This window comes from Aulonocara stuartgranti (assembly GCF_965226115.1).
Source record: "Aulonocara stuartgranti genome assembly, chromosome: 10".
NCBI classification, from domain to species: domain Eukaryota; kingdom Metazoa; phylum Chordata; class Actinopteri; order Cichliformes; family Cichlidae; genus Aulonocara; species Aulonocara stuartgranti.
In genome coordinates, this window is record NC_138946.1 from 22,415,335 (window position 1) to 22,443,292 (window position 27,958).

General features: G+C 41.1%; 3 protein-coding genes across 12 annotated transcripts; 1 reads left to right on the top strand and 2 right to left on the bottom strand.

The window, feature by feature from the left end:
- The first annotated feature begins 766 nt into the window (after positions 1–766).
- Positions 767–5,653, top strand: LOC309716316 (SLAIN motif-containing protein-like). 3 transcript variants are annotated; one of them, XM_082550067.1, is made up of 7 exons: positions 767–1,514; positions 1,770–1,906; positions 2,008–2,127; positions 3,242–3,331; positions 3,418–3,669; positions 4,066–4,194; positions 4,318–5,653. In XM_082550067.1, exons 1-7 carry the CDS (start codon positions 1,120–1,122, stop codon positions 4,584–4,586), a joined length of 1,392 nt encoding a protein of 463 aa, XP_082406193.1. In that variant the 5' UTR covers positions 767–1,119; the 3' UTR covers positions 4,587–5,653. The 3 variants fall into 3 exon arrangements, with proteins under 3 accessions (XP_082406193.1, XP_082406194.1, XP_082406195.1); XM_082550068.1 differs by having other exon boundaries at positions 3,418–3,660; positions 4,060–4,194; XM_082550069.1 differs by having other exon boundaries at positions 3,418–3,660; positions 4,063–4,194.
- Positions 5,654–5,743: 90 nt separating this feature from the next.
- Positions 5,744–20,965, bottom strand: taf1 (TAF1 RNA polymerase II, TATA box binding protein (TBP)-associated factor). 6 transcript variants are annotated; one of them, XM_082550062.1, is made up of 41 exons: positions 20,646–20,965; positions 20,167–20,281; positions 19,906–20,029; positions 19,719–19,835; positions 18,679–18,798; positions 18,260–18,504; positions 17,947–18,162; positions 17,605–17,847; positions 17,284–17,524; positions 16,999–17,106; positions 16,751–16,918; positions 16,516–16,643; positions 16,190–16,297; positions 15,933–16,106; positions 15,654–15,827; positions 15,398–15,502; positions 15,098–15,298; positions 14,872–15,013; positions 14,536–14,666; positions 14,378–14,458; positions 14,144–14,293; positions 13,936–14,055; positions 13,595–13,770; positions 13,274–13,503; positions 12,972–13,179; positions 12,365–12,530; positions 11,973–12,184; positions 11,766–11,874; positions 10,517–10,615; positions 10,244–10,421; positions 10,075–10,142; positions 9,839–9,961; positions 9,651–9,743; positions 9,466–9,550; positions 9,308–9,375; positions 8,445–8,561; positions 8,072–8,179; positions 7,619–7,714; positions 7,293–7,521; positions 7,009–7,180; positions 5,744–6,773 (listed from the first exon to the last, which is right to left on the bottom strand). In XM_082550062.1, the coding sequence occupies exons 2-41, from the start codon at positions 20,278–20,280 to the stop codon at positions 6,554–6,556; spliced, it is 5,967 nt and encodes a 1,988-aa protein (XP_082406188.1). In that variant the 5' UTR covers position 20,281; positions 20,646–20,965; the 3' UTR covers positions 5,744–6,553. The 6 variants fall into 6 exon arrangements, with proteins under 6 accessions (XP_082406188.1, XP_082406189.1, XP_082406185.1 ...); XM_082550063.1 differs by lacking the exon at positions 8,072–8,179 and having other exon boundaries at positions 18,260–18,501; XM_082550059.1 differs by lacking the exon at positions 8,072–8,179 and having other exon boundaries at positions 12,359–12,530; positions 18,260–18,501.
- A 1,820-nt stretch (positions 20,966–22,785) lies between these two features.
- Positions 22,786–27,772, bottom strand: fam76b (family with sequence similarity 76 member B). Of its 3 annotated transcripts, none has more exons than XM_082547959.1 (10): positions 27,228–27,771; positions 25,799–25,863; positions 25,636–25,690; positions 25,359–25,514; positions 25,096–25,280; positions 24,930–24,980; positions 24,772–24,849; positions 24,534–24,666; positions 24,348–24,449; positions 22,786–23,965 (listed from the first exon to the last, which is right to left on the bottom strand). In XM_082547959.1, exons 1-10 carry the CDS (start codon positions 27,312–27,314, stop codon positions 23,876–23,878), a joined length of 1,002 nt encoding a protein of 333 aa, XP_082404085.1. In that variant the 5' UTR covers positions 27,315–27,771; the 3' UTR covers positions 22,786–23,875. The 3 variants fall into 3 exon arrangements, with proteins under 3 accessions (XP_082404085.1, XP_082404084.1, XP_082404083.1); XM_082547958.1 differs by having other exon boundaries at positions 24,534–24,669; positions 27,228–27,769; XM_082547957.1 differs by having other exon boundaries at positions 24,534–24,849; positions 27,228–27,772.
- Between the last annotated feature and the right edge of the window lie 186 nt (positions 27,773–27,958).

Genomic DNA, 27,958 nt, shown 5'->3' on the forward strand with positions numbered 1-27,958 from the left:
AACCTGCCAGTTCTTGCCAGCTATCAGCGACGTCATAGTTTGGCAGGAGGAAACTTCTTTACTGGCTTGCTCCCCAAAGTTGAGTGTAAAACTGTAAAAGTTGAATCAACAAGTTGTAATCACAGGGGCGTAACATGCTGGAACTATTTCTCAACAAACGAGCTTATGTGCCCCACCTGTACTGTTCACATAGCCTACTTATGTCACACCTAATCACACCGAACAATGATAAGAGAATTTGAACCTTTCTGTATGTGATTGACTGTATACTGAAGATACTCTAAAAAAATAATTTGGAATGGACTCAATATGATTTTCCACTTTAATCAGGTTTATAATTCTTTTGTTTTCTTGTCTTTTTTTATTTAAATACTAGGATCATTAGTTAAATTTATTATAGGGCAGATTTTGTGGAGCTACTAAATTTGCATTATTGCTTCTTTTTAAAAAAAAAGTTAGATGTTGGTTTATGTTCCTAAAAGGCTTAGCCTTCTGCAAACATACTGCATAAAAATGCACAAGTGTAAGTGAGAGTTATTGATCTTCACATGGTTGTAAGGGAAACCCCAAACCTTCTTATTAATCTGTCTGCACAAAAGAGAGCATCTGACCACCCTTTTCAACACAACTTTCTCTACCGTGCCTCAGGTACATTTGATCAGCTGTTAACTGCAAACATTCAGCAGTAGCAACAGCACAGTATATACAGCTGTAATGACCACACAGAGAGGACATCTTTCCTGTGAAGTAGTGTTGCGCTCATCTGAGAAATCACAGAAATAGTTGCAGCATCTTTTTGCCCGCACATGTAAGTCTTGATGGTGTGATCCTGAATGCCAACTCGTGGATTCTAATCCACATAAGCTCGTGATGCTTTCCTAAATCCATCCAATCTGTTGCGTGTCTATACTTAACAGCTCCACTCAATAAATCTGGGTCAGCAGAAGGTAAAGTCAAGCTACAGTTGCTGTATGTGTAGAACAATTTTTAAAAAGAGTTGTGTTTAAACCAACCTTTAGCCTGGTGTTGTGAGAGCCCGGTTTGGAAGCTACCCTCATTAAGGAGGAGTAAGAGTGGACGAGAGCTCAAAGACGCAGATTTGAAGATTTCACACAGAAAATGGAACTCCAGGACCATACGATGAGCGATTGGAGCCAATACTATTTACCACCTACAAGTGTGAACCACCACTTTCTCTTTAGTGATTTGAAAAGCAGCTGTATGTGGCCGCAGGGTAAATCAGATGCATACTGCAACATCTGGGCCGATATTGAACCGGCAAGAGTGAAAAGCTGTAGCAGTGGGTCTTTTGCTATGGATGCTAGAATAAGACTGGACAGTTTGAAATCTGGGTGCAATCCACCCTTGCCTTACTGTGCCACCAGCAGGATGTTGCACAATTATAGCTGTGAAAAACACTCTTGGGACAGTGAAGAGTTGCAGGAAGAAGAGACTGCTTTGGACCTGGTGGAAATCCTTGACATAGCGGATGAAGAGCAGGATGAGGAGAGCTGGTAAATGCCATCAGATGTACAGTGATATTCTCTGACAGTGCAGCTTGTGATGTAGAAGTATTTCATTTTATTTAGCTTGTTTCTAGTCTGAGTTATGACAGAGACATGAACCTGAATTTGTGAACTTCTAAAGAGACGTTAAAGACTTTGAGGTGGCTGCTTCTCAGGACAGTTCAATCTGAGCACTCTTCAGTATTAAAAGCTCTTCTGAACAGATCTCTTCTTTACATAGTCGTAACGTCTTATTCCTCACAGGCTATACGAGTCTCCAAGGAAGCATTCGTCTGTGGAGAAAAAGGAATCTGCTTTTAAATGGTGTCGACATGTTCTTGATAATCCCAGCCCTGAGATGGAAGCTGCATGCCGTGCACTGATAAAAATGCTGGATCAAGGCAAGCAAGCGCTACAGACTCACTCACACACTCATTATCTTACAAATATCCTTGATATAAAAGAGGATTCCTTTAATGGCATTCACTTTTTGTATTGTCAGGATCAAGACGTGAGCTCCACAAACGTCCTGCAGTTTCCTATCATGCTGCCAGGGTCCCTGTGGGCTCCTCTGTGAATAAAACCTCTGCCAGTGCAGCAGCAAATACATCTGACAGTTCAGGTAATATCTTTTTTAAAAAGTTATACTCTGAACTTCAACCATGAAACCTGAGTCATTATCTTACATTCTTTTCTACACACACAGATGACCTTTACACTCCAGCACAGCTACACATGATGTAGTTTTTTTATAAGCTTTGGATAAAGTTAGCTTTAATTTATGTCAGTTGTTTTAGTTCGTTAACTAACTGTCTGTTTCATGTGCAGCCTTGTGTTGTGTCAGTGTCAGGTCATGCACAAAAAAGCACAAACACAACCTAGTAACCCATCAGCTAGTCTGCCGACTTACCTTCTTGGGACAACTGTGGATTTTTTTCTTCTGTCCTGGTCATCAGTGAAGATAGATTTTTTTTTTTTAAATAAAGCTAATAAACAAAATGCTTGTCATCAGATGATAAATGTGCAGTTAGTTGCAGATTGTTCAAAAGATTGCATTTTGTTGAAATGTGATCCCTCTTTTGGTCTCCACGGGGACTGTTGACTTGCCTGTAGCCTTACCTACTCAACTGTGATTGGTCAGTAGCACTCGGACTACGAATGAACTACAAACAGAAAGTGGGAAGCTTCCAGTTGACAAAATATTGTCCCCTTCCCTGCTGCAGATTCTGGATATTCACATGCAGATGTGTGTTTATGTCAGCTCAGAGTTAACTGACTTAAAGCGATGAATATGCTGGTGGAAAAAAAAATGATGAAGCTTAAAAATCTGTCAGAGGATTAAGACACAAAGACATAAAGCAAATAGACAGCATGCATATATAATTTGTGGTTTGTTTGTATTGCATATTGGGTCTATGCTTTGATATTGCTCTGTAAGACTTTATGGTCATTTTCTATCTATTCCTCATCGCAGTTTGGTTGTTTGGGTATCTTTTGGGGGTGTGGTTGTTATAATTGAGATAAGACAAGGCACAACTTCCTCAAGTGTGACTCGGGTATATTTGACAAGCTGCAAAAATTCAGCAGTATATGCAATATATGACGTACAGTAATTACAGCCACACTTCCTGATTTCCTGAGGATATTGTGCACACAGAAAAGTAGAAACAAAAAAAAAGGTATTCCTCTGAGAGACTGAAGTGCATGTCTTCAATGTATGAATTTATTAATCACAGGTCACAGTGAGCCAAGCATCTCCCTCGATGTCGTAACAAAGAGCTACAGGCTACAAGATGTCCGCATCATGGCTCAACTGCAGGAAGCCAGTGAGTATAGAAAAAAATATTTGTAGTGATATAGCATGCTACTTAAAGGTTTGATTGAGAGTCAATAACATGTACATATTTTTCAGGTTTGAGGCAGGACTTTATCTCCATGCCTTCCACTGCTTCACAGAGGAGAAACCCTGAGGCTCCATTGATGCTTCCACCCTCGTTTAACACCACTGGTGAAAACACTGCTTACTCAACTCCAGGAAATAAATCCGAAACTTCTTCCATATCAGCAGTTAAGGAGTGCTGCCACAGTCCCAGACCATCCAGACTTCATCAACAAGTCACCCAATTCAAGCTGCTTAAACGCGCCCAGAACCAAGGTACACAAAGTCAGGCATGTTTATACTGTCAGTGTAAGTGATTGATTTTCTTGTGCTATGAAAGGATTACAGTGAGATTTACTCACTGTAGACGACTGATAGGATCTTCTTTCTTTTTATTTCTTTGTGACATGGTCTCAACAGTTTTTGAAGCTGAGAGCTTTCTGTTCATCAGACAGCTTTATATAGGTTGACAGTGAGGTACAAACAAGATATAAAATAAATAACAAGAAGGAGTAAAACACAAGGCAGAACTCCTATTTTTGATTTTCTCTTATGGTACATGTCGTGCATTTTCCACATTTCATTTGAGAAACTTTTTTTGTAAAATAGCTCCAAAACATCAGCAGATGCTAGAGGTTATACTACCTCGGTGTGAGCTCAGTGTGTTTTTTGCAGCAGCAGCAGCATCACCAGGCAGGACGAGGTCGCCCCTGCGTACCAGCCTCCGCTCCCTCCAGGCTGTTAGGAACAGCCGAAGTTTAGACATCGACGACTGCCAACCTGCTGACCAAACCGCTTACCTTCCATCAGGTTTAGATCAGTTATTTGTTTTTATTTCTTAACCAGAAAATATGTGCAAAATATGAAACTCTGCATCTTAATGACTACATGTGAGCCATTTTCTTATTTTTTAATTCATTCATTCTTTCCCAGATCTGTCATCTGCCAAGGGGGAGGGCTTAAGTTGCTGGTTGCCATCATTTTCCCCAGCTTCATTGAACTCTGGCAGCTTGTTGCAGTCGATGAAAAGCTCATCAGTCCGGACAGCGGCCGTGAAGAAGATGAACAGGTCTCACTCGCTCAGCCCCTGCCGGATTCCTCAGTCTGCTAAAGGATGCTTGTCTGTCCACAGACGTGTTTTTACCTCACCTGAGAGGCTAACCACTGTAGCTTGGGGCAGAAATTTGCCTGTTCAGAGATAAAAGATTTACCCTGTGGGTTTACCTGGGATAAAATAATAATTATGTGATGCAATGTAATTATTTACTTCTGTGGCTGATAAGCCTCTGCAATCTCATGAATACATTTAGATTGTGAAAGAATTTGGGCCTATATTAGAATCCTTTGTGGTATGCTGCTCCGGGCAAACATATGCTTTTTCAGTTACATGTGCAAAGATCTAGTTCATCTTTCTCAGTAAGAGATTCTTGGTAAATGGCAGGCAGACACAACCACAGTGCTCTAAATCATGTGGTTTTTAAGTTTTGTGTTAAAGTCACAGGAATGTAGAAAAGTAAGGAGCACTGATATCCTATAAATTCACCCATATGAGACATCTTAGAAATACTGACAGTAGAGCCAGTAGGTTGTATTATCAGTGGCTTTGCAAGCATGCTACAGCTCATGTACACAAACTACCATGCATAGATTACAAGTATGAATATAGACATCAGTGTGGTCGATGAGCTGAATGAGCAGCTCTCTGCAGAGCTGTTGCAACAGGAAGTGTGCCGTCTGTCATCGTCAAGTACGAAACACTAAACGGGTATCCTTTACGTAGTAGTTGGAGTTGTTAAACAATCTGACATCACAAACAAAGCGTTTCCAGGAAACAGAGATGTGGGTTGGTGCAGCTTCACTACTTCAGAGGCCACCTTTGTTTGCTAATGTTTTTGTATCGCTGAGCATGATTTATTTTAACCCAATTGACATATTTCTCCTAGATTTTTCAGAGTAACCCGAATCCTTACCCAAACACCAGCTTGTGCACTTGCCATGGAGTTATCTTTGAGTTTGTAGGGGATGGTGTATTTCTCCATTTTATGTTCCTATATGTCAGCTCGGGCCCAGTGGACTTTACATTGACCTTTCTTTTTATTAATGATGTCTCATTTTCAATTAAAATAGGAGACAAAAGCCACTGTACAGATGCTTATCATGGTAATAGTAAATAAATGAGTGCGTTATAGTAGCTGAGATAATGAAACCTGACATTCAGTGTGTGCTGGAGTACCCTCTGCTGTTCACTGTGTTTATGACCTTGTTCGTGAATTCACTTAACAGCAGCTCCAGTGTGTCACTAAACGTCAGGCACTATAAGAACACCACATAGTTGAGAAAAATGAAATGCATACAGAAGTGTAATTATTTGATCAGCTTGCGCTTGTTTTATTTATAATTGTTTTTTGTTGGTGTGTCAAAATATCTACAACAATTTTCCAACTGTAACCACAGTCATTAAAGTCCTGTCATATTCCACCTCAATGATTACTTTCCATCGCTTTTACTTTATGTTTGATGATAAATGACTAGTGGATTGGACAAATATTAACACGAGTTAAATATTAACATATCAAAAGGGAAGTTGAACTGCATGGATCTGAATCCCTCTCAATCACTTCTTACTGGAATTATGTTCATTCAATAAGCAAAACTGAGAAAGAGGAGCTACAGCTTATTTAGTATTAGAAAAAAACAAAGAAAATTGTGTCTTCATTTTTTTCTTCCTTTATTGTGAATTTGGGATATTGTGGAAGCTCTTCCCCACCAACTGAAAGAAACCCCAAACACTTTTTGCTTGGCCAAAGTTTTTGGTTGACCTCAAAATGGATTATTATCGCATATTAACTCAAACCTCTGATTAAGTCAACTCTCTAAAGTAACTAACTTTTGACTGACAGGTGGTAAAAAATGTTTATTTTTTGAGTGATGGAAAGAAGCTTCCATAACATTTAACTGAAGCAAAATGGGATAAAACAAAGAAACCATATATAAAAAGACAAACTGAAATTTACAAGGTGCAGTTTTTTTTCTACAATTGGTTTAACACGGTCATTTACAAAATAACACTGTACACATATTTACCTAAGATCTCATTTCCTCATTTTTAAAACTGTTTCAGTTTTCGTGATTCTGGAGCAAAAGAAGCAGAAGAAGAAATCGAAAGAAGCTAATTGTCAGAGTCCATGTCGCTCTCGCCCCCAATAGATCTGAACTCTTCGCTCTCTTCATCTTCGCTGAGCTGGACCTGAGAGAGCACAGCTGGGCCTCTCCTCCGTGCCTCGTCTTCTTCGTCTTCCTCCTCCTCGCTGATGCCGTATTCTTCTCCATTTCCCAAACTAGATGGCTGCATCTGACTCTGACTCTCCGTCTCCTCGTAGCTGCCGTAGCTGAGATGAAAACCAAGGAAAGAGATTTTAAAATAACATCAGGACATGGAATGATTCAGTGGTACAGATATGCATACGATAAAACTATTTAAATACTTCATGACAATGAAAATTAAGCTTTAAATGTCATTTTTTCCCTCATTAAAATCCTCATTTCCAGATGCACTTTTGTGATAAGGAGACTGCCATCATTTACATTCTTATGTTTTCACTGTGGTCAGTTGGTCTGCTGTACCTGACATTGCTGTCTTCCATGTGTGGCCCATCAGGCCCATCCCCTTCGTATGACATCATACTTTCGTCCTGCTCCATGCCCATGCGGGCCGTCTCCTGAGTTCTCCGTGGAGGCGCAGGTCGCACATCAACCTCTCTGTCCGAGTCACTGCCGCTCTCCGATAGTTGTATGGCTGGAGGGTGAGACGCATTTCATCAGGACATTTTACAAGAGAAAAAGACATTCTGTGTCCACCAGATTTTGCTATTTAGATTCTGAACGTTGGAGAATAATTGTGAACCTACAAGAGAACGGGTTGTCACCCTCCTCTTCGCTGGCATCATCCTCTACGTCCGACATGAGCAGATCCTGATAGAGCACGCTAGCTTGAGCTGGGCGATTAGATCTTCCGTCGCCCTCCTCTTCCTCCTCCTCTTCCTCCTCGTCATCCTGGTCATGCACCCGCCTGCGAGGAGGTAGCAACAACTCCTCGTCATCGTCCTCGTACTCCTGATCTCCTTCTGCATCCTCTGCCTTCAGACACAGGTCACAAAAACATGAGGTAAATAAGAACGGAGGCAGTTTACATCTGTGTGTATGTGCTCAGTATCAGTAAATCTGTATTTCTTACAGGAGCAGGAGTCTTGGGTTTGCCATCGTCATCCTCATCAAAGCCTTCAATATCCACATCAGACTCTTCTTCCCCTGGTCTTCTGCTGTGCCGTCCCTGAGAGGTAGAATGAAAAGGGTCAGGAAACAAACTTGTCTAAAAGATGGCCTGTCACTGTTTACTGTGGTGTTTACTGTTGACATTTTCACATGTGATCTCTGGACAATGTCTGCAGAATCAGGTCAAAGTGCAGTATGAATTTGCCCCTTTGCCTCAATCAGACATCAATCAGACAGGTCTGCAGTACTTGAGTAAAAACAGCCACACAGACAGGTAACAAATCAAGGGTGAAAAAAAACTGTCACCTGTGTGGAAGGTGGTACAACAGAAATGCCTACTGAAGCGGGATGCTTTGAGGATAGATACAAGAGGGGTGGGCATGTGGCTGCAAGACTTATTTCTGTCTCTCCATACCTGCCCCCCTCTCTTCTCTGGACCACCCACTAGAGGTCCTTCAGAGAAAAGGCTGCTGGGCTCTCTGGGCAGACTCCCTGAAGCCCCGCTGTCAAACAAATCAGCAGGCTGGCCAACACCGCACAGAGACACGGACAAAGAGACACGGCAAAGAGGGCAGGAACGAAGGAGGAGAACAGGTTGGGAAAAAGAAGACACTACGGTAAAGAAACTAGATTGTACAAATGAAATGTGAAAGTCTGGAAAGGAGAGTTAGTGCAAAGAACAAGTGAAGGAGAAGCAATACAAGGAGTGGCAAGGAAGCTACTGCACGCACAAAAGTTTAGAGTACTTGGTTTGGCCTAAAGGAACTAGGCCCTGGATGCTGTCTTACCTGAGGTGTGTATGGCCCAGGCGTCATTGGCTCCAGACTCTCTAGGTCTGCTGCATCTAGAGCTGCCTCTTTAGCAGTAGAGATGTCTTTCTCCAATTGAGTCAAGTGCTCATCATACTGCAAACACAATAATTGGTGACTATTTCTAAAGCGGTTGTTTTTTTTCTTCTTGTTTAGATCTGTTAAAAATACATTACAAGCAACACAATTCTGTAATTACTCCAAATATTTCACAGTCTGATTTTACACACCCGGGTTTCACATTTCCACTCTGTGTCAATGCAACATTTTTAAAGCTACGAGTCAAACTGCCTTTGATTTGCTCCTAACTTTGCTTTGAAACTGCTCAATCAAACTCAGCCTTATTTAACTTCAAAAGGGCAAAGTAAGGGTGTTTTCACACCTGCAGTGTTTAGCTAGTTTAAATTAAACTGGTTTGTTTTCCACTTTGGTGCAGTTTGGTTGTGCGGATGTGAACACAGTAATTGCACTCGGGTGTGGAGTTCCAAATGAACTCCAGAGAAGCTTGTTTGGCAACCTCAATCTGACCCAACTACAAGGTGCACGTTGCAAAAGTTGAGCTAAAAACCACTTCCTGTAGCCATGTATGCTTTGTATTCTGGGCTACTATAGATGTGCGAAAGTCTGTATGGCCTAGCAACTAGCTGCGAAATGACACAGCACCTGGATAAACGTGCTCCCAGCCCAGACACATTTGGCCATAAAGCAGACTGAAAATTGTCATGTGGTTTGTAGTGACACATTTTACTTTGCTTGGAGTTCATCTGAATTTTTCTCAGTGTGAACAGCTCCAGTATAAACAAACTACAGATGTGAAAACACCCTAAGAATCCTCTACACACCTCTGCCAAAGTCTGCTTGCACACATTAACAATCTCGAGAGCTGTCTTGGTGTAAGGACTGTCTGAACCTGTCAAAGACACACAAGATAGTCAAGTTAGTCAAACTTCTTTTAAGAGAAATTAAATGCTGAGGTAAAATGATCCATAAAAGCATTTACCATTATACTTGATGCTGTTGGTGTGGATGAGACTGACATCTGAAAGGAATGTCTCTCGGTTCTGATATTTATGTTTGGAGATGTTCTGTTGAAATTAAACACAGACACACAAACAGGGTGTTTCTTCATGCTGCTGCCAATATTAAATGACTCTAGGTAAGTCTGACATCCTGTTAGCCTCTCACCTTGCGGATATTCTCCAGATCCATGGGGTTCACAATAACTTTATAATAATCCGGCACAAACTTTTTGTTGACGGGATGGTGAAATGGCCACGACTACAAAGAGGGGAAGAGTGGAAGAACGAGCCTTAGATTATTATCCGATTCTATACTGATCACTGTTCTCAAACCGACTGAAGGAGGTGACTTACATCAGGAACCACCATCATTTTCTGGGTTACAATGTTGTCCAAGATGAAGGAGAAGGCCACCTGATCATCATCGTCTAGCAGAGGGTTGATGGCTTTCTCGAGCCTCACCAGCCTGTCCTCCTTCTGCAAACACACACAGATTTGACAGTTGATGAGGAAACTAATAAAAAAAAAAAAAAAAGGGGGGGGGAGGAGACCAAATCATGGTCATGGCAATGATGTTTACATCCACTCACCTCTTTCAGTTTAGCATCACACAGATCCAGCATGGACTGTGCAACTTGCGTTATTGGATGTTTTGCCCCTGGTGAGACAAAAACAGAAAGCCATCTCAACGAACTGATGAAGGTTTGAAATCTCACTGAAACCACGCTGAGTCTGTTAAGTGTGTTCCTGTAACTCTACCATTGTAGGTGGCACTGTTTTTGACAATAAGCTCCACTGCTTCACGGAACTCCTCCCTCGACGGGTACATCCGCTTGCGCACATTCTCCCTTAGTGTCTGCAGGTCCATGGGCCGCGTGATGATCTTATAGTAGTCCTTCACAACTTTGGCATTGACTGGCGTGTGGAACGGGTATGTCTACAATGAAGAGGTAGATGTAATAAAGGTGAAGCTGGATAGGAACAAAGAACAGAATTTTAAGGTAAAGTGAACGTGTTGTAGACGCCTCTTACATTGGGGTGATCCCGCATGTCATTGATGATGCTTTCTAGCACAGAGGACAAGGTCACCATGGGGTCTGTGCGCCTGCGGTGGATGGCCTTGTGTGGTTTCTGAAAAAAGAAAAAAAAGACTTAAATCATCTATTAAAGTGACCCTCACCTTCAATCCAGTGAAATTCAGATCATTTTACAATTGTATTCACTTATAACGCCCTTAAACAGTGATGTCAAACTCATTTTACATTGTTGGCCAATACAGACTACTTTGATCTTAAGTGGGCTGGACCAGGGAAATTTTACACACTATAAATGTGTAATATTACAGAAAGGTTTTTGTAGTTCATTACCCAGACTGTCCTGTAATTATAAAATAAAAAGACTTTGTTAATTCAAAGATAATGTATTGCTTTTCTGTGAACCCACTGTAAAAAAATAAAATATAATTAATAAATTATATAGCAGATGGTGAAAAAACAGGAATGTTCTGTCATTTAATTGTTTATCTATTACTTTGCTCTAGTATGAATGGGAATTGAGGGGGCTTCTTTATCAAAAGAGAGGCTCTAAAACTTATTAAATAATAGATAAAAGCTCAAAATCTATGCATCCTTCACATTTACCAGCGTCGTCCAGTTGGCCAGATTGAAGTCTTTGCCGGGCTAATTCTGGCCCCGAGCCTTATGTTTGACACCCCTGTCCTACAAAGAAGGCCTGCTGAGTCCTTGTAACAGCAGCCAGCCTCTCTGATCATCTGTTCAAGTGTTCCACACTCTTATTTTAAATCCAGTGGAAACCACTCTTTTCAACCTGTAGCTCCTAAACTTTACAACAGCATTTCCCCAAGACCCTTTCACACAGGAAATAGCATGCACACAGGTGGCATACACTGTGTTAACCGCTAGGTCAAGCAAATGACCCAAATTTCTGTTGCTCTGGCCGGTGCACCCTGCTTGACTTTCTATGCTCCCCAATTGGCGCACAAAATTTTAATTGAGTGGCACAAAACATAGAAAAGAATGAGTTTGCAGGGCACGCTGCTGTAAGCCTTTCGGGTCAGCTAATTAGTGGTAGCTGAAAACTCAGATCTATAGGTTAGCTTCTCCCTAGTCTTTCATACGTTATTTTGGGCTTGTGTTCACATATAACGTGTTTATGGATGTGTGTAATGTAGGAATAAATATATAAGACCTTTATTTGTAAAGTTTTTATCATCATCATCATCATAATGTTGTATGGCAACAATCTGTATAAGGATGCTTACATTGAGATAGTCACAATGGACTGCACTGCCTACACGTCTCTTCTTCTTTGCTGGTAGCTGTTGTTTGGGGAACTTGAGCACCAAAGACTTTCTGCGCACCTCATCAGCACTGTAGCAAATTAGACACAGATCCATTTATTGTAAATGTAGCAAATGAGTAAAACATAGTTTGCAAAACATGGGAAATTTAAATCTAATTTTTTATACCTTTCAATGAGCTGTTTGCCCAGCACAATCTTGGTGCCCTCCACCTTAATCAGTTCCTCATTGTCATTGTGGATGACTGTCTTTTCCAGCTCCTCCTCCTGCTCCTCTGTCATGGCGACTGGGTTGGAGGGTGGGGCATTGGTTTGATAGTAAAGTGGGCAGAACTTGTTTGTTCTCATGTGTCCAATGGCGCCACATGCACCGCACTTTAGCTAGGGAAAAGAGGAAAACATTAAGGAACACGAGGATAATCTAGCAGGGCTATATTATAAGTAGAAGAACTGTTCAAGGAAAACTGGCTGTAGGTTTTGAATTTTGTGCATTACCATGAAGCTTGTGAGGAAAAAGTGAAAGAAAGGCATATAGTACTGAATCGGCAAGCTTACTTTTACCTTGAGGTCTGGTCTCTCTTTGACCTTCTTGGTCTTCTTCTCTGGAGGCCCCTTGATCTTATCCTTCTCCTGGTTTCTCTTCAGCCTCCTCAGCTGCTCCTGAATACGCCGGCGCTCCTTCCGCATCTCTTCTCTGTGCTGCTCATCAAAGAGGGCAAACTTTCGTCTGCAAAAAGATTTAAAGAAGAAAAACGAGGACCTTTAACATTCACAGGTTTACAAAAAGAGGTCTGAGTTAAGTGACAGTCCATTTTTTTTCCTTCTTAGTAATTTAATCCATACCCATGAATTAGATTAATCCTCTGGTTACACCATACAACACCAACAAGAAAAGGTTTCTGCATATTTAACAGATGTATCAAAAATATTAAAACTAATTTGAATTTTAAACAAAGTCGCGAAAAAGTTGTGAGTCATAATCACTGGTATCACTGGTTTCTGTGCGTTAACCACAGCTCTATAAACATAGACTTTGCTGGGTCAAAATTACTTTATTTTAACTGTTACATAATAGCACCAATAAATACAGAACCAGTCCGATGGGATACCTCCAAGAACCAAATAATTATTTTTTAATTAAACTGACTTTAATTACAGTCACACTCACATGAATTCATCATCCTTGGTGGTTCTGATCCTGGTGTAGGCGTCGATGACTGCAGCTTTACGCACAGTTTCACAGCGCACATACTCTTTGCCGTCTTCATCTCTGAAGGTGCGATAGATCTTGAGTCGGCGTCCCGTGGCCGAGGAGTTCAGGCTGGTGACGGAGGATGTGTCATCATCTTTGTGGGAGCTGGTGGACAAGGAACTGGCTATAGAGTGAAGAGAAGTAAAGTTCACAGTTATATACTCAATTTTTTGTCCTTAACATTAAGACTGTGTTTAATATCACAAAAGGACACTTACATATACCTTTGCGCCGCTCTTTGCGCCCCTTGTCACGATCGCTCTCTTCACCCATCAGCATCCTCTGCAGCTCCTTCCTCTCCTGCTCTTCCCTCTCACGGGAAAGTTGGGTGCTGGTCTTCTTGTTCTGCAGCATGTTCTCAATGTTCTTACCCATCTCCTCAAAGTCACTATCCTCTGCTGAACTGCTGTCTGTGTCTGTTGAGAGCACCTCTGTAGACTCCAACACTCTGAGGTGGGGGTGCAATAAGATACAGAAGTTAAAGTGTGCAGAGGCAGGATCCTGAATAAAACACTCATAATGCTGTACTGGAAACTCACTTGTTCTGCAAGTCAAAGATCCTTTGGCACTCTTCCTTGTAACGCTCCTGGTGTTCAGCAACAGAAAAACGAGACCCTCTGGCAAACTTACTCATGGGTCCCTCGCCTGAGCGTGCCTGCTCTGTGGACATGGTCCTGACCACGTCAATAACTTCCCAACGTGACAGTTTCTTGATCTGACACACAGACAAAAACAGGATCACTTTAGAACCTTTAAAAATAATCTTAAAACTAAAGCCTTTTCTGTGTTTCTATTGGTTGTTCAGATCAAACCTAATCAGGAAAAAGTTTGACAATGCCTCGCATCTCTTTAAAGTGCTTGAACATCACCCTGGTCTCACCTCCTCCTCTGGCACACCAAACTTGCGCAGCAGCTGCTTGGCATTCTTCAGTGAGAGCCTCCTCAGATCAGCATCTGTCCCTGTGACTGTCTTCTTCACTGGTTGTGGCTCTTTGTCATCCTGCAAAATCACCAGAAACAAACTTGTCAGCATTACATGTCATATAAGTAACGCTGAGGCGGCAGAATTTGACTTCAGACACTCAGACCTTCTGTTGAGTGGGCTTGTTGGGCACTTTCACATAGGAGAAACCTTCTCCACACCCTGTAGGATCAGCCACACCTGTAACCTCTAACAGGCACTTTCCCTTCATGGCAGAAATGAAGGCTCTGGTTGTGTTCCAAGGAGCTGTCCGCACCTGCAGGGTGACACAGAGTCAGCATGGAGTCATCTCAAGTCTGTATTAGTTAACTTTATTGTGAGGAAGAGTTTCAGTTGATACCTCATCATCAATCTTCATTTGAAAGTCCTCTTCATTCTCTTCCTCTGGAGCAAAGAAGGATTTCTCACCATATCCGGCATCCTTAAGGGGTGAAAAAACTTGATGAAACAGACACTAAATAAATACAAATGAAGATACGTGTAGGTAATAGCTGTTACCTTCAGCCTTTGCTCTGCTACCAGCATGCTGTAATAAGCGCAACACTGCTCCGGAGAAACCATGGCCCTGATCTCTTCTTCTGTTGGCAGTCTGAAATCAGGCTTCAGCACCCACCAGTTTGAGTCCATTCCTGCCATGAGGACAAGCACACAAATCATTTCATCACTCTGTCATTTCAAGGTGCACATACACACACGCGCACTGCTGACCCCATGCAACTTCAAAGTGCACAGAATCTTTTTATGCCCCAAATATTTCCCCGACTCAACACAAGTTAGTCTAATCCATGATGATCATCACTAAACAATCGACACAGTCAAACGTGTGAAGTCTACCTGTGCGTTTGAAGTCAGCACACAGTTTAAGTCGCTTCCTGATGCTGCTTTCTGAGTGTGAGGGGAAAGCTTTTTTTATATCCTCCATGCGGATTCTCCGCGGCCGGTCCTTACTCTTCCAGAACAAGCGATAAATGAACACCTGCAGAACACAGAAGTGATAGGTCAGCTATGTGCAGACAACAGCCGAGCTCTAAATAAAAAAGAAATATATAAATAAAAATACCTGAAGGAAGTCTCTGATGTGAGTATTGGCTCGTTTGGAGTTCGGCCCTGGAACTTCAAACAATGGGCACTCCTGACCAACTACAAAAATGTCCACAATCTCTCTAATGTAGTAGCCGTGTCGTGTTCGTATAACCAAGAAATCAGTCTCGGGCATCTTGTGAAGATAGATTGGAGCACGGAAGAGGTTGTTCTCGAAAGCCTGAGGAAAAGGCACACCATCATACAGTTTGCCATGATCACAGAACAGAGATTTTATATATATGCACAGATCTGGTTATTTCGCTGATACGGTGCTGACCTGAAGAAGTTGTCCGGGATGCAGAGAACCCAGGAAAGGGGATGTGTGACAGTACACAGTCTCTCCATATTTACAATCGGGTGCTCCAGGATCTTTTCCAGGTTTCTGAAAAGCACAGTAACAGCGTCATAATATTGAGTGAGAAATAACAATTTGATGATCTGGTGAATTTCATCATGTTTTAAAAATCACTTTTCTCAGCAGAGCAGAACATAAGTGCAAAGTTAGTACAATACAAATCCAATGTCAAGCTCACTCTTTTGTAGTAGTTCTTGATTTTGGTTGCCATGCCAACTTGCATGATGAGAGGGGCGTATTCTTCGCTGTATTCAGCCAGAATCAGATCTCCGTCTTTGCCTGTCAAGTCCTGCGGGGTCCGCATGAAGAACATGTCTCCACCTCCTGCTGCCTGCCGCTCTTGTTCTCGCATCTATAAAAGATTATATATTCAGTACACATCAACACTAAAATGACAACATTTAAACACTACATATTTATCTCTACACTCACAGTGTAATAGTGCTTGAGGACATACCTTGGCCTTCTTCTTTATGTGTTTGAGCAGAGGCTGAGCAGGGTGTGGACCCGGCTGAGCCACAGTTCCAAATGAGTACTTCTTCAGAGTTGGACGATGGAACTGGCGAAGCTTCATGGGTCCCATGTGAGTGGGAAAGAAGGGCTGCCGCAGCTCCAGGGCTGGGATGGAGTGCTGTCAACAAGACAAAAAGTTTTCATATTACACAACACAATTTGTTTTAAGCTTTATATTCACTGTTATAAACTACCATTTACCTGAATGATGTTGCCACCAAAGGTTCCCCTCAGGCCTTGCTGTTTGGGGTAATAGAACTCATCATTGGACAGATTCCAGGGGTCTTTGACCTCAGGTTGGGACATGTTCTGTGTTGAGAGAAAGCATACATAGCACTCAAAGTGCTGCTATTCTATAATTCCAATTTTTTAAGTGTAAAAATGTTCCTGAGCATTTCCGTTTTACAGTCGTGCTTTTTTTATGTAGCCCTTTTTATTCCCTCTTAGATATTTTCACCTTTTTCTTCAAACAAACCACATCTCCGGTACAAATCAGCACCAAATTATCAAGATTGCCTTTCCCATACCTGCTGTGGCTCATCTTTTATCACGCCCGTTTTCCCCAGCAGGATGCGGCTCTTCTTGATTGCAGTTTCCTTCTTATTCTCTTTTGATGGCGAGTGGGAGGTAGTCTCCTCCTTTTCATCAGGAATTTCTTCAAGTGAGAGCAGCATAACACAGATTTAATAAAAAAAAAAAAAAAAGCCTAAAACAAGTGAAAACATAACAGAAGAAGTGGCAGATAAAGATTTTTGACTATACCTAGAATTATATTCTCATCATTGGGATCCAGTGTAAGAACAGGTGGGTCAAGCATGTGATCCATCTCCTGGTCATCCCAGATAATGTTGTCTTCCCAGCGTCCGTATACCAACTCTTCATTATCAATAGGAAAAATGGAGAACCAAAGACAGTCTTCGTCCTGGGAGGCTGTAATGGGTCAAAAACAAACAATGAGAAATTATCTTGAAACAGGAAGGACTGAAATGTGACCAAAAGCGTAAACTGACCTTGATTATCGTGGCTGTTTTTGTCCCGCTTCGAACCAGAAATCGAAGCAGCTTTGGGCATGGGTGGAGGTGTAGGTGGGACCAGTTGAGAATTACTTCTTGTCAGACCTTTAAAATTAAACAGATATTAGAGCTTTTTTTTAAACACACTCAATATTACACCAGACTCCTCCACCATCAATTATCAATGTTCGTACAACAATAGCACACCACAGTACTGTATTCTGCTAGCATTAAAAAAAAGACCCACAAAGATTTACTTCTGAATTTTTCCAGCTATCTTACCCTGCTGTGCGTTGTAAGCATTGGCATTACGGGTCATGCTAGAGGGTAGCCATCCTGCAAGACTGGCTCGCTGAGTCTTGGTACCCTTGTGTTTCACATCCTCCCCGTTCCAAATTATATCATCCTCCCATTGCAGCTGAGTCACCATGAGGAAGAGTTCATTTTCCAAAGCTTTTCTGTCTTTATCTTCATCATCATCATCATTACCATCGACAATGTCATTGTCCTCCTGCATCTGGACCTATGGATATATTTCACAACTTTAGCAGGATGATCAGTATCATTTACCTCCTTTTGCTAGAGATGTCTGTATCTGCATACCTCTTGAGAAGTCTCTGTAATTTCATTAGGCGTATCCTGCTTCTGAGGCTCACTGGATTGCATTTCCTTAAGCTTGAACCCATAGTTAAAATTGCTTCCATCCTCAGAGACCCCTAGCATGTCGTACCAGAGCTGGGCTGGACCATATCGCCATTCTGCTACTTTAGGCCGAGACTCTGTCTCCTTGTCCCCATCACCAGATGTTTGTGAAAACTTCGATTCTACTGGAGCCATCATGGTTATCTGGACAAAGCAGAATGAATGTAAAGTGCTGATTAACCTGACATACTGAGAAAAAACTGCTAAGAGCTGATATTACTCAAGCATGCAGCAAAGACTTACCTCATCATCAGAAAGGCACTGCTCTGGAGGAGGAGGAAGAGCGTACTCATAAACCCATCCAGATTTCTTCTCCTGGCTTTGTTCTGATGGTTCTCCTTCTGGAGGAGGTGTCCCAGGCTGATGGTCTCTATGTTTTCGCTTCTTTTTCCTGCGGGCGCTCCTCCAAACCGATGACACATTCTTTCCAGGGCCAAACAGGCGCAAGAACCGGAGCACCTGCCAGCACATTCAAGGAAATGGATTTAATAATCTCCTTCAATTTAAAATGTTGATAAAAATGAACCTTAAGTATGTGTAAATAAAGATGCTGTACCTTTCCAGGCCTAAACTCTGGGAAGAGCTCTGTGACACCTGGCAACGCTTTGGCAGCATCTTTCTGCATGATGCCAGCCAGAGGGAGTGTGAGAATGTCCGCAGAACCACCGGCCCCTGAACCCTGACAAGGACGGTCGGTTTCTGACTCAGAGTCTGAGGAGCTGCTGAAGTCAATCTTATCTGCTGTAGAGGATGGTGCGATGATGGAAGGCAGGATGATGCCATCCCCATCTTCCCCAACTGCTGCAGGTGACAGTAATAAATCAATTGAGCAGTAGAGGTCATCAAAGTTTGTGATGAAAATTATTTGATCAAAATAAACATGTATTGCAATTTAATATAATACATTCTGCGAGAAAGACTAATCCAAACCCAATTAAACTTTTACGAAGTAATCACAAGCAACTATGTACTTGCCATTTGTGCTCTGAGTGGAGGGTTCCTCTTTCTTAGATGTAGGAAGAGTTGGTGGTGGTGGAGGGGGCATGAGCTTAGAGTCAATATCCTCACAATCAGCATCATAGTCATCCTCATCGTCTAGGAATAAAGAGTTTGAAAATATTTTTTATTAACATAGTCATGAGGAAAAACACAGGACTATGCAGCCATGTGAAAAACTAAGTACATCCTTACTGTTTCCATAGGAATTAAAAGGGTAACTGGCTGATGACTTCAGTTGTGTGTTAACACAATGCCATAATCTACCCAGGAGGGGATGTCCCAGAAAACTCACCCCAAGGTCAGACCGTGCAACACAAATGTGGAGATATTTGGCCATAATGCACAGTTCCATGTTTGGCAAAACCAAACAAAACATATTAGCACAAACACCTCATCTTGCAGTCATTAAGTCAACCGTGATCTCCTCGGTACAGCAAAATATTCCAAAGTCAAATGTGAGGCCATCTGTGTGACAGATAAAGGCTGGCCCAATAATGGCTCATGCAACAGGACAATGATCCTAACAACAGCAGCAAATCTAAAACAGAACTGTTGCAAAAGAAAAGAATCAGGGTGTTGTGAAGTCCAGACCTAAATCTAATTGAAATTCTGGAGCATGTCTGCAAACCTAAATGAACTGAAGGAACGTGCTGACGAAGACTAAACCAAAATTCCTCAACAATGATGTGAGACACTGAAAGTCATACAGAAGATTATTATCTCAAGTTGCTGCTGCTAAAGGTGATTCCACAAGCCACTGAAACATGAGGCGTACTTAATTACAAACTTAATTAACAAACCTTTACCTGTGTAAGTGTTAGAAAAATCTAATATCCGGATTGTTTTTTCAAAGACTGCATCCACCTTAAGGATGTTAAAATGTCATAAAATCCTCAACTGACATAAAATGTTCAAAAGATTTGTTTTAACTGATCATCTACTGACAAAGTACAAACAATACCAGCCTCATTGTCTCCACAGTTAAGCATTGTAAGAGCTGTAACATTGCTGATCACCTGTTTTCCTGCTGGGCTGCAGAGACCCCATGGCCTGACGGTACTTCTTTGTCTCATCCTCAGCAACTTCACTGATGTCAGAATAATCAACTGCATCCTCAGTGCTCTTCACCCAACCTGGAGAAGGTCAATTATTTTAAACTTTGCACAATACTGCTCCTAATTTGCTTCATATATGTGACCTCACCTTCCGCATCCACGCTGGTAGGGTCTCTGTTTTCTTCCTTATCATCATCCTCATTGGCAGTGATCTCTGTAATAAGTGAGCCCAGACCCAGAGTACCCAAACCAGCTAGATGCTTTTTGGACTCCTGATATAAGGAAATAAGACAGAAACAAAACATTTCAATGAACAGTAAAAGCAGACAGCTGTTGAAGAAAATTTAAGTTTGCCAGCTTAAACGTGCTACTAAATGTTTCTGCAGACAAACGTATCACAAACACCTACGTTATCCAAAACACTGTCATCTTCTAGCTGGCCATCTTCGTTGATGTTTCCAAAAAGGAAGCCAGTTATAGAAAAAGGGCGATCCTGATCATCGTCACTGTCCGAGTCCGACATCCTACAAGGACAACATTTAGAGTTTAAGCATTTGGACCTCCTAATTTAATTTCCTCGGTCTTCATAAACTGATTTCCGTAATTCTTTGCATTTTACTGCCAAGACGTACTATATTTATTTCAGTGTCCCTACTATTGCTTATTAGTAGCAAAAAAAATCGCAAGATTAGAGAGTAACATCATTCAATCTGTTTTTTTGTCATTTATTTTTAAAACAAATGAGAAATGAGCTGTGACCTGAACCCTGTTAACTTTAGGTTAGCTGCGCTACAATCAAAACAAAGTTAACCTAAATATTAGTTAGCTAGCCTGAACTTATGACTGTAAAACGTGAATAAAATAAAACTCCAGTCAACTGCCACTTACCTTTCGTTGAGTTCTTTTTAGATTTTGTACGCTTTTGATTTAGCCAGCTCGATTTATCTTCTGAATGCTAATAGATGAGGCTAAGTAAGTTAGCTCATATTAGCTAGACAAAACAACTTGTAATACGGTGACTAAAATCCGTACACTTAAACATATTTTACCCTGGCCCTAGACTAACTTTACGAAGTCAAACAATAAACACTTTAACTCATTAAACGCAGTATATACATATTCGGGTAAGGGTTGTTTTTATTTGCATTACTGTAAAGCACTGCAGCGATCTGCAGACTGGACTAGCCAAACTGCGGAAAGTCCCAGTGACCCGGATGAATAAATGTGACGCATTCAGGTACTCCCTAAAACCTAGGAATTAGTGGAGTTCGCTACAAAAGGTACACTATTTTTCACTAGTAATTCGCAAACGTCTGTCATTTTCTTTGCGCTTGAGTATTAAGTTACAATAAATTTAATGATATTGAATTTTTGCCCGTACTCATTCCATAAAAATAAAACGAATCAGTCTCGACTATACTTCATACTCTATTCACTACAGTTTTATGGTTTTGTGTTGTAGCCCATTTTAATCAACTAGCCAAATGCAACTGTTAGGTATTTTAGTACCATGGTAGCATTTACTGGATATTGTTTTATAGTGACATTATGCAGGAAAACTCTGTCATTCAATAAGGCCCCTTTGTTTTAGTTATTTTTCTCTTTGACCCAAGAATTGATGTGTGAGAATCACAGGCTGGTACAAGGTTGAAATACCACAGAGATCACTCCCTCAGCTACATTAGTTTCTTAATCTTTTAGACGCCTGTTGAAGACCAAATGGTTTGTTTCAGATTTCACTAATGAAAGAACTCTTTGTTTTGTGCCTTGAAAATATGTCGCTGAGATAATCACAATTGTAGCTGAACTAATAAACTACACAAAGGATGCTTCTTCACCCAAGGGCAGGAAGACGCTCCCTTATCTTGGTCTGTACTGGTTTAAACTGATAATCTGCTGTCTCATGAATTTTACCCTCTATATAAACTGTTGTACTTGTGAATAAAGTTGAGTCAATTTGGGAAGACAATCTAAAGCAGTCTCTGTTTTCTTGTTCTCCCAAGCTGCTCCCGAGCTCGTACTAACACGCTGAATGGCATGCTTGAATATTGCTTGAGAATATATTTGACTGTGTTACAGACTAAGGGACATTCTCTGCTGATAGGTGAAGGTACATTCTCTGCTGATAGACGTCCACGCCTCGAAGGAAGTCGATCCACGGATTAGGCCTTGGAAACCGTTTCCTTCAGCAACCATCACTCCTACATTAACTCAAAATTTGCTAAATTTATCGCAAATAACTTTAATTATATGCCCTTACAGTACACACATCTTAAAATACTTTCTGTGACATGGCGTCCCTAAAGCTGTTGGGGAATCAGTGTTTACTGAAAATCTTTCAAGAGGAATTCAAAACTTACTGGTTTTACGGTTTTCACTTTTTATTGTTCTAAAAATTAGAACTTGTGTGCACCAGATATTATTTATTTGTTCTCTATATCAGATGTCAAGTATTTGATACTACCTCTTTTCAGGTACAGTCAATTCCGGTTTAAAATAAGAATCTATCAACAGAATGCGAACAGTTGCAATGACTTTACGTCAAAACTATGAATTATTTTGCGGAATTGTCAACCAAAGTTGAACCAGTGTCAGTCTGTACTTTAATTTAATACCCAGTGATACCTCTGGGTGATGTTGTGATGCATTAAAAGAAAAGAAAAAAGAAATATGAAAAGCAAAAACAACAACACTAATCAAACCCAGCCCATTGGTAAAAGGTTACCTGCTGGTGGTGACAGGGAGTGCATAATCACATCTGGAAGCTACTAAAAACATTACAATCCGTACATATTTTTGTTTTGACACAGATGTCATTCCTCACTCAATGGACTCAAGCATTCTTCTTTCAGCTGTTCCATCTGCCTCCATCTCACCCCATCCCTTACCATCAGGTCTAAATTCAGTATCCTTTACCCAGTATATTCACTCTCCCTCTTTTCCACATGTTCATAAAGGTAAACTACTATGCATTAATAATAGAGGCCCGCTGAGTAATAAGTAAAATAAAAAGTCAAAGAGAACACCGTAACAGTTTAGCCAGTTTTAATAGTTTTAAAACACTTGGTTTGGAAAAGTACAAAAGTGATCCTGGACACCACAGTATGAAACCAGCCCAGTAATGTAGGGTGATAGGTGTGTTTGTTTAAAAAGCATCTTCTACAGACATGTTAATTTCAACTGGCCTTACCATACACATACTGTACTCACTAAAACAGATACAAGCAATAGTTTAAATACATTGGCTGACCCCGGTGATACATTTACAAGTGACTCTTAAAAAACTAATTAAAAGAGGGGCAGGGGAAGAAAAAGTCTGACCACAAAGCCACCCGGTATCTGGCAGTAAAATCATGCAGTATTACAATCGTTCCACTAAAGAGAAACAGCAAAGCACTACAGCTGTCACACAGTGAGTAACTGGGCAGCCAAGAGACGGCCTTTCTGAGTGCTCATTGGTTGGTTTTATGTTTATGAACTGTTAACCGAGAGATTTCTCTACTGTCGAGCAGCAGCTCAGTGGTCGCCTTTCCCACGTTTGCATACATTGTAAAGTTGCACATGGTCTCCGTTAAGGAGCATCTGTCTTCCACAATCGTGTCCATTTACAAAAATATAACTAATTACTATTGAAGAAAACCCCAAAATGTGGGATATTCTCTTAGTATGTTGTGAGGAAATACAAAAAAAAGCTAAGAAATACAGTTGAATAAATAAAATGCATGACATCCATAAACATTAAGTGGCTGCATTGACAACGTTCTCCACATACTGTATGCACACCATGGTTTTTGTTTTGGCCCGGCAGTGTTTGATTAAAACAAAAAAAAAAGAAAAGAAAAAAAAAAAAGGACTCCATCCTCCACCACATCCAAAGTCATATCCTATGATCCAGTGGAAAAGCCGCCAGAAAATATCTAAAATACATTGATTTATTTAATTAGAGAAAGAAGGATTCTTTGATTTAACATTTCACTTCCATGTACAACATGGTCTCTGGCTTTTTACCAATTTAGAAGTAGTTGATGTCGATGGCAATGAGGAAACACAGGAGAGAGACTTTCACAGTGTTACAAAAAATGAAGCCGCTCTGTGTTGTCACCCTGGCCGGCCTATTGTTAGGGTAACAATAGTGAACTTCCTGTCCGGTCAAACTTTTTTCCCTTGGAGAGCGCAGCCACTTGCTTCATCAACTCCCTGTTCTTAGCCTGTGGAAACAAAATACATAATGAGTTATAAATGTTGGCATATAGGGTTAAAAAAAAATCCAATTAGTAACATGCACACTTTTACACTGTTACACTTAGAAAATAACTATAAAGACAATTTAAGACCGACACGTTTGATGATGATGACGGAAATGGATCAGCTGACACAGTGAACCATCCCTTTATTATCATAATACTAATCCATTATAACCTTTACATCATTGCAGAACATAATTCCCATGAATTGTTTCTCTGGTGTATCAAATGGCTACATTACCACACCTACTGGAAACAGCTGGGCAATTAAAACTGACACAGGTGAAGACTAATACTAATGAGGAGTAAGAATCTGAAACCCTCAGTGTCACACATGTATTCCTACCTGCTGTTGCTCCATAGCTTCTTTGTGTGATTTCTCCATTTGATTCATCTTCACTCTCATATTTGACTCCTGGTACTGAAAGTCTGCTTTGAGCTCTGTGAGCTATGAGAGAATTTGGTCATTAGAAATCAACCCCTCAAACAAAGCAAAGCAAAAGCAGAGGTCAGCTGAGGCAGATTAACCTACCTTTCGGTCCTTCTCAAGGATGGTCTGATCCCTCTGCTGCAGAAGTCTCTTCAGTGACATCACTTCCTCCTTCAGCTGGCTGATGAGAATGAAGTTGTCCGTTCCCCCTGAATCCATAGACTGGGTAATGGAACTACTGGAGGGAGAAGGAAATGAGCATGAAGCCAACAATGGGAACGGCATAAAGGAAAACATATGTAACCATAATATAGCACATAATGTGCTACATCTGTCGTACCTGTCCCCGTTGGATGGCTTCATCTCCAGTTTTGGTTTCTTCTTTGGAGTCTCCTTTTGGATTGAAGACGATTTATGGCTGCAGAGCAGATGAAAAAGGAAGTGTTCACTCTGGGAATAAAAACTCAATAAGAGCCTTAAATAAGAAGGCAGCTTTACCTCTGCTTCCACAGTCCCTGCTCCTGTTCAGGACTCAGGCTCCCACTCAGCCTGCAGCATATGACAGACACATAAAACATTTATGTGTTTTTTAAACTTGAAGGGCTGACTGAGCAGCCTGGGGACAAAACATGCGAGGAAAGAGGCGATACAACAGATGACATACTTGTGGTGAGAACTGCTGTGTCTGTGTTGGTGATGGTGATGATGATGGTGCGATCTGGAGTGGTGGTCTTTCTCATTCAGGGATGAAGAGTTGGAGGAACCAAAGCCCTTCCTCTGCTCCTTAGTCTTCTGCAGGACACGGCGGTAGGAAAGCGTACAGAGCCAGCACAGAAGTTTTCCATCCACCTGAAACAGGAGGTGATATTAGCTCATAAAACTTGCTACTAAACTGTACAGTAGACTGCAAGCAATTCAGACTCTTACCTTTCTCCTCCCCTCTTCCTTACGGTCAAAGGCGCATTGCTGTTTGCATTGTTCGCAGGTCTGTGGAGGTCCATATTTCTTCTCTGAGTTAGTACAACGCTGGCACTTTGTCCCGATAAAAGCTGCAATAATGTTACAGTACTGGCAAGGTTTGGGCTGCAAAGACAAACAAACGAAAAATAAATAAATAATAATAAAAAAGAAAATGCAAAAAGTGAAGCAGGACCTAGCAAATACAGCTAGTATTACAAAAAACCAGGAGAAATTTGCTACTCACCGTTCCAAACTGTTTGACGTTCTGGGCACATTTCTTGCAGATTGTATTTGTTTTACTGCAAAGAATAAAGACCGGTTTCAAGCCAAAACAAGCTTCAACGAAATTCATTGAGTTGGCGTGAATGAAAGCTGAACAAACATCACTGGGAGGTGAAACATCTCACCTTTCCTGCTGAAACTCAGATCTGCAGTATGTGCACTTCACTATTGGGTGAGCGATGCGACACTCCTGCAGTACAAAAACAAAGAAATATCATTTTGTGGCACACGACTGTCTGCTGGTGAATGGTGACAAACAAACAGCACTACTGCGGTCTATTACAGTGGAAACTGCATTGCAGGTGGTGCGTATTGTGCACTGGCTACAACATCTGTGAAAACACCAATGTAAATTTTCTCTATACAAGCCCAGCATAATGTCACAGTAGGGTTTCCCATTGAGGGAAACAAAGGCATTATTAACAGAACAATCATGGTTTAACAGACTTTTTGTGACAATGTCTAGGTCTTAAAAAGATTAATTAAAAATAATCTTGAATGTATCAGTTAATCTAGTAGAGGTGGGGAGATCGATATGAACAGTGACTGTATTGACACCAAAGCCGGTATTGGTATGAGATTGATATAAGTGTTCCTTTAAGTTCAGTATGTAGCCTTCTGAATTGTGCTAAATACATTATTTTTTGGAAATGGAAAAAATATACCTCAAACATGCACAGTGAAAAATGTCTGAGCCTTTTTGTGTTGACTGTCATATCTGTTACTCATATCCTGTTGTTTAAATGTGCTATAGAAGTTGACCCAAAGTGCTTTACAGACAGGCACATTTATATCCCAGCTCTACAAAAGACCAAGTTTCAAAATCCATGAACAGCTGAAAGTTATGTTTTATTGTGTTAACTAATTATTGTGAACAGTAAAAACGGTGATTTAGTGTTCCTTAAAATTTGTTCAGAATTAGCCAGGTGAAGACTACTCATCTCATAAATCACGACACACTGCTCTCTCCTACATAAGCTACCTTTACAGGTTAAAAGTAACGGTACTGGTATCGGCCATGCTGGCTCTATATTTGGTTGGTATCGCACGGCACTAATGCAAAGAAAAGCCATGGCCTATGGAAGAAAACATCTAAAGAAAAAATCAGCCAGGTTTGCTTCAAGGTTTTCTCCATTTAAATATTTTTTCCTTTGCCAATAAACGAACTCTGCTCCTCAGCTACAAACGAGAAAGACTACCAAACATGTAATCTACATTTTTTATTTTATTTACCGGGAACAAATATTCAACAGGTAAACATGTGGTATGGTTGTGTTGTTGCGCTTTAAATAAAGAGCACGATGTACAGAAGTGATCTAAACATGGTTACGTTAATACGGTTGCCTTCCAACTTGTTACATAATGTGAGCCTGTCTAACCTGCTACTTGTTGTAGCACCGTGACACCCCGGCGGCAAAAAACAAAAAAAACAAACAACAAACAAAAAACACCCGCACACTCCTTCACTCTTTCGTGTCGTGATTGTTTGATTATTCTTGTTTGCAAGCAGACTCTCTCTCTCTCTCTCTCTCACTCACACATACACTCCCAAACCTTGCACAGCTGTTGGCCCTGCGACAGCTCCTCGAAGGGGTACCGCTGGTTACACTTCGTACAGGCGTACAATGCCGTAGTTGCCATTCTCGCCCAACTAAAGCCAACGAGCTAGAAGCGGATAGCGGAGTCCAGCGGTAAAGCGATTAACAGCGCGGTTTCCTTTCCTTTCTAACCGCTCGCTAACTGACAACCAGGAGCACACACCGTGTTGGCATCCAGCGTTAGCTAGCTTGGCTATGTAGCGTACAGCAACACAGAAATAGCCTAGCTGGAGGAAGCAGGCGAAGAACAATAAACTCCAAATATCTGCGATCTTGCACTGCTCATACGTTTTCCAGCCAAGCTAACTTGTCAGCAGTCGTTAGTTATGCTGACACATAAGCAATCCATTAACAGCAATCTGGCGATTTGTATTAAGTTTCCGCTGTTCTCGCCAAGAAAGGTGTTTTTCCTTGTGTTTTCCTTCTCTCTTTTTGTATAAACGCCGTCGTCGTCATGTAACCGGAAGCGGCCGACGGCTCCCGAAGAAGAAAGGAAACCTATCGCGACACAACAGTCGCACGCGGGATTTAAGTTTGAAATCTGCAGAGCCAATCACGTGCCAGGATTCAGTTAACACGTTTTCGTCTTCTCACACGCTACACCCGGAGTGCAATGGAAATATAATTTTTAAACAAAGAATGGTATTTTTCAAAGAGTGATTCAATAATAATGTTATCTTATTCGAT

Coding starts and splice junctions, on each gene's coding strand:
- LOC309716316 (XM_082550067.1), top strand. CDS start 1,120: ATGGAACTCCAGGACCATACGATGAGCGATTGGAGCCAATACTATTTA. Junction 3,332..3,417: donor GGCTCAACTGCAGGAAGCCA/GTGAGTATAGAA, acceptor CATATTTTTCAG/GTTTGAGGCAGGACTTTATC. Junction 4,195..4,317: donor AACCGCTTACCTTCCATCAG/GTTTAGATCAGT, acceptor ATTCTTTCCCAG/ATCTGTCATCTGCCAAGGGG.
- taf1 (XM_082550062.1), bottom strand. CDS start 20,280: ATGTCGGACTCGGACAGTGACGATGATCAGGATCGCCCTTTTTCTATA. Junction 17,107..17,283: donor TGCTTACAACGCACAGCAGG/GTAAGATAGCTG, acceptor TTAATTTTAAAG/GTCTGACAAGAAGTAATTCT. Junction 12,185..12,364: donor AAGAGAGACCAGACCTCAAG/GTAAAAGTAAGC, acceptor TCTTTTCCCTAG/CTAAAGTGCGGTGCATGTGG.
- fam76b (XM_082547957.1), bottom strand. CDS start 27,314: ATGGCAACTACGGCATTGTACGCCTGTACGAAGTGTAACCAGCGGTAC. Junction 25,281..25,358: donor AGGAAGAGGGGAGGAGAAAG/GTAAGAGTCTGA, acceptor CTCCTGTTTCAG/GTGGATGGAAAACTTCTGTG. Junction 24,850..24,929: donor CAGGGACTGTGGAAGCAGAG/GTAAAGCTGCCT, acceptor TCTGCTCTGCAG/CCATAAATCGTCTTCAATCC.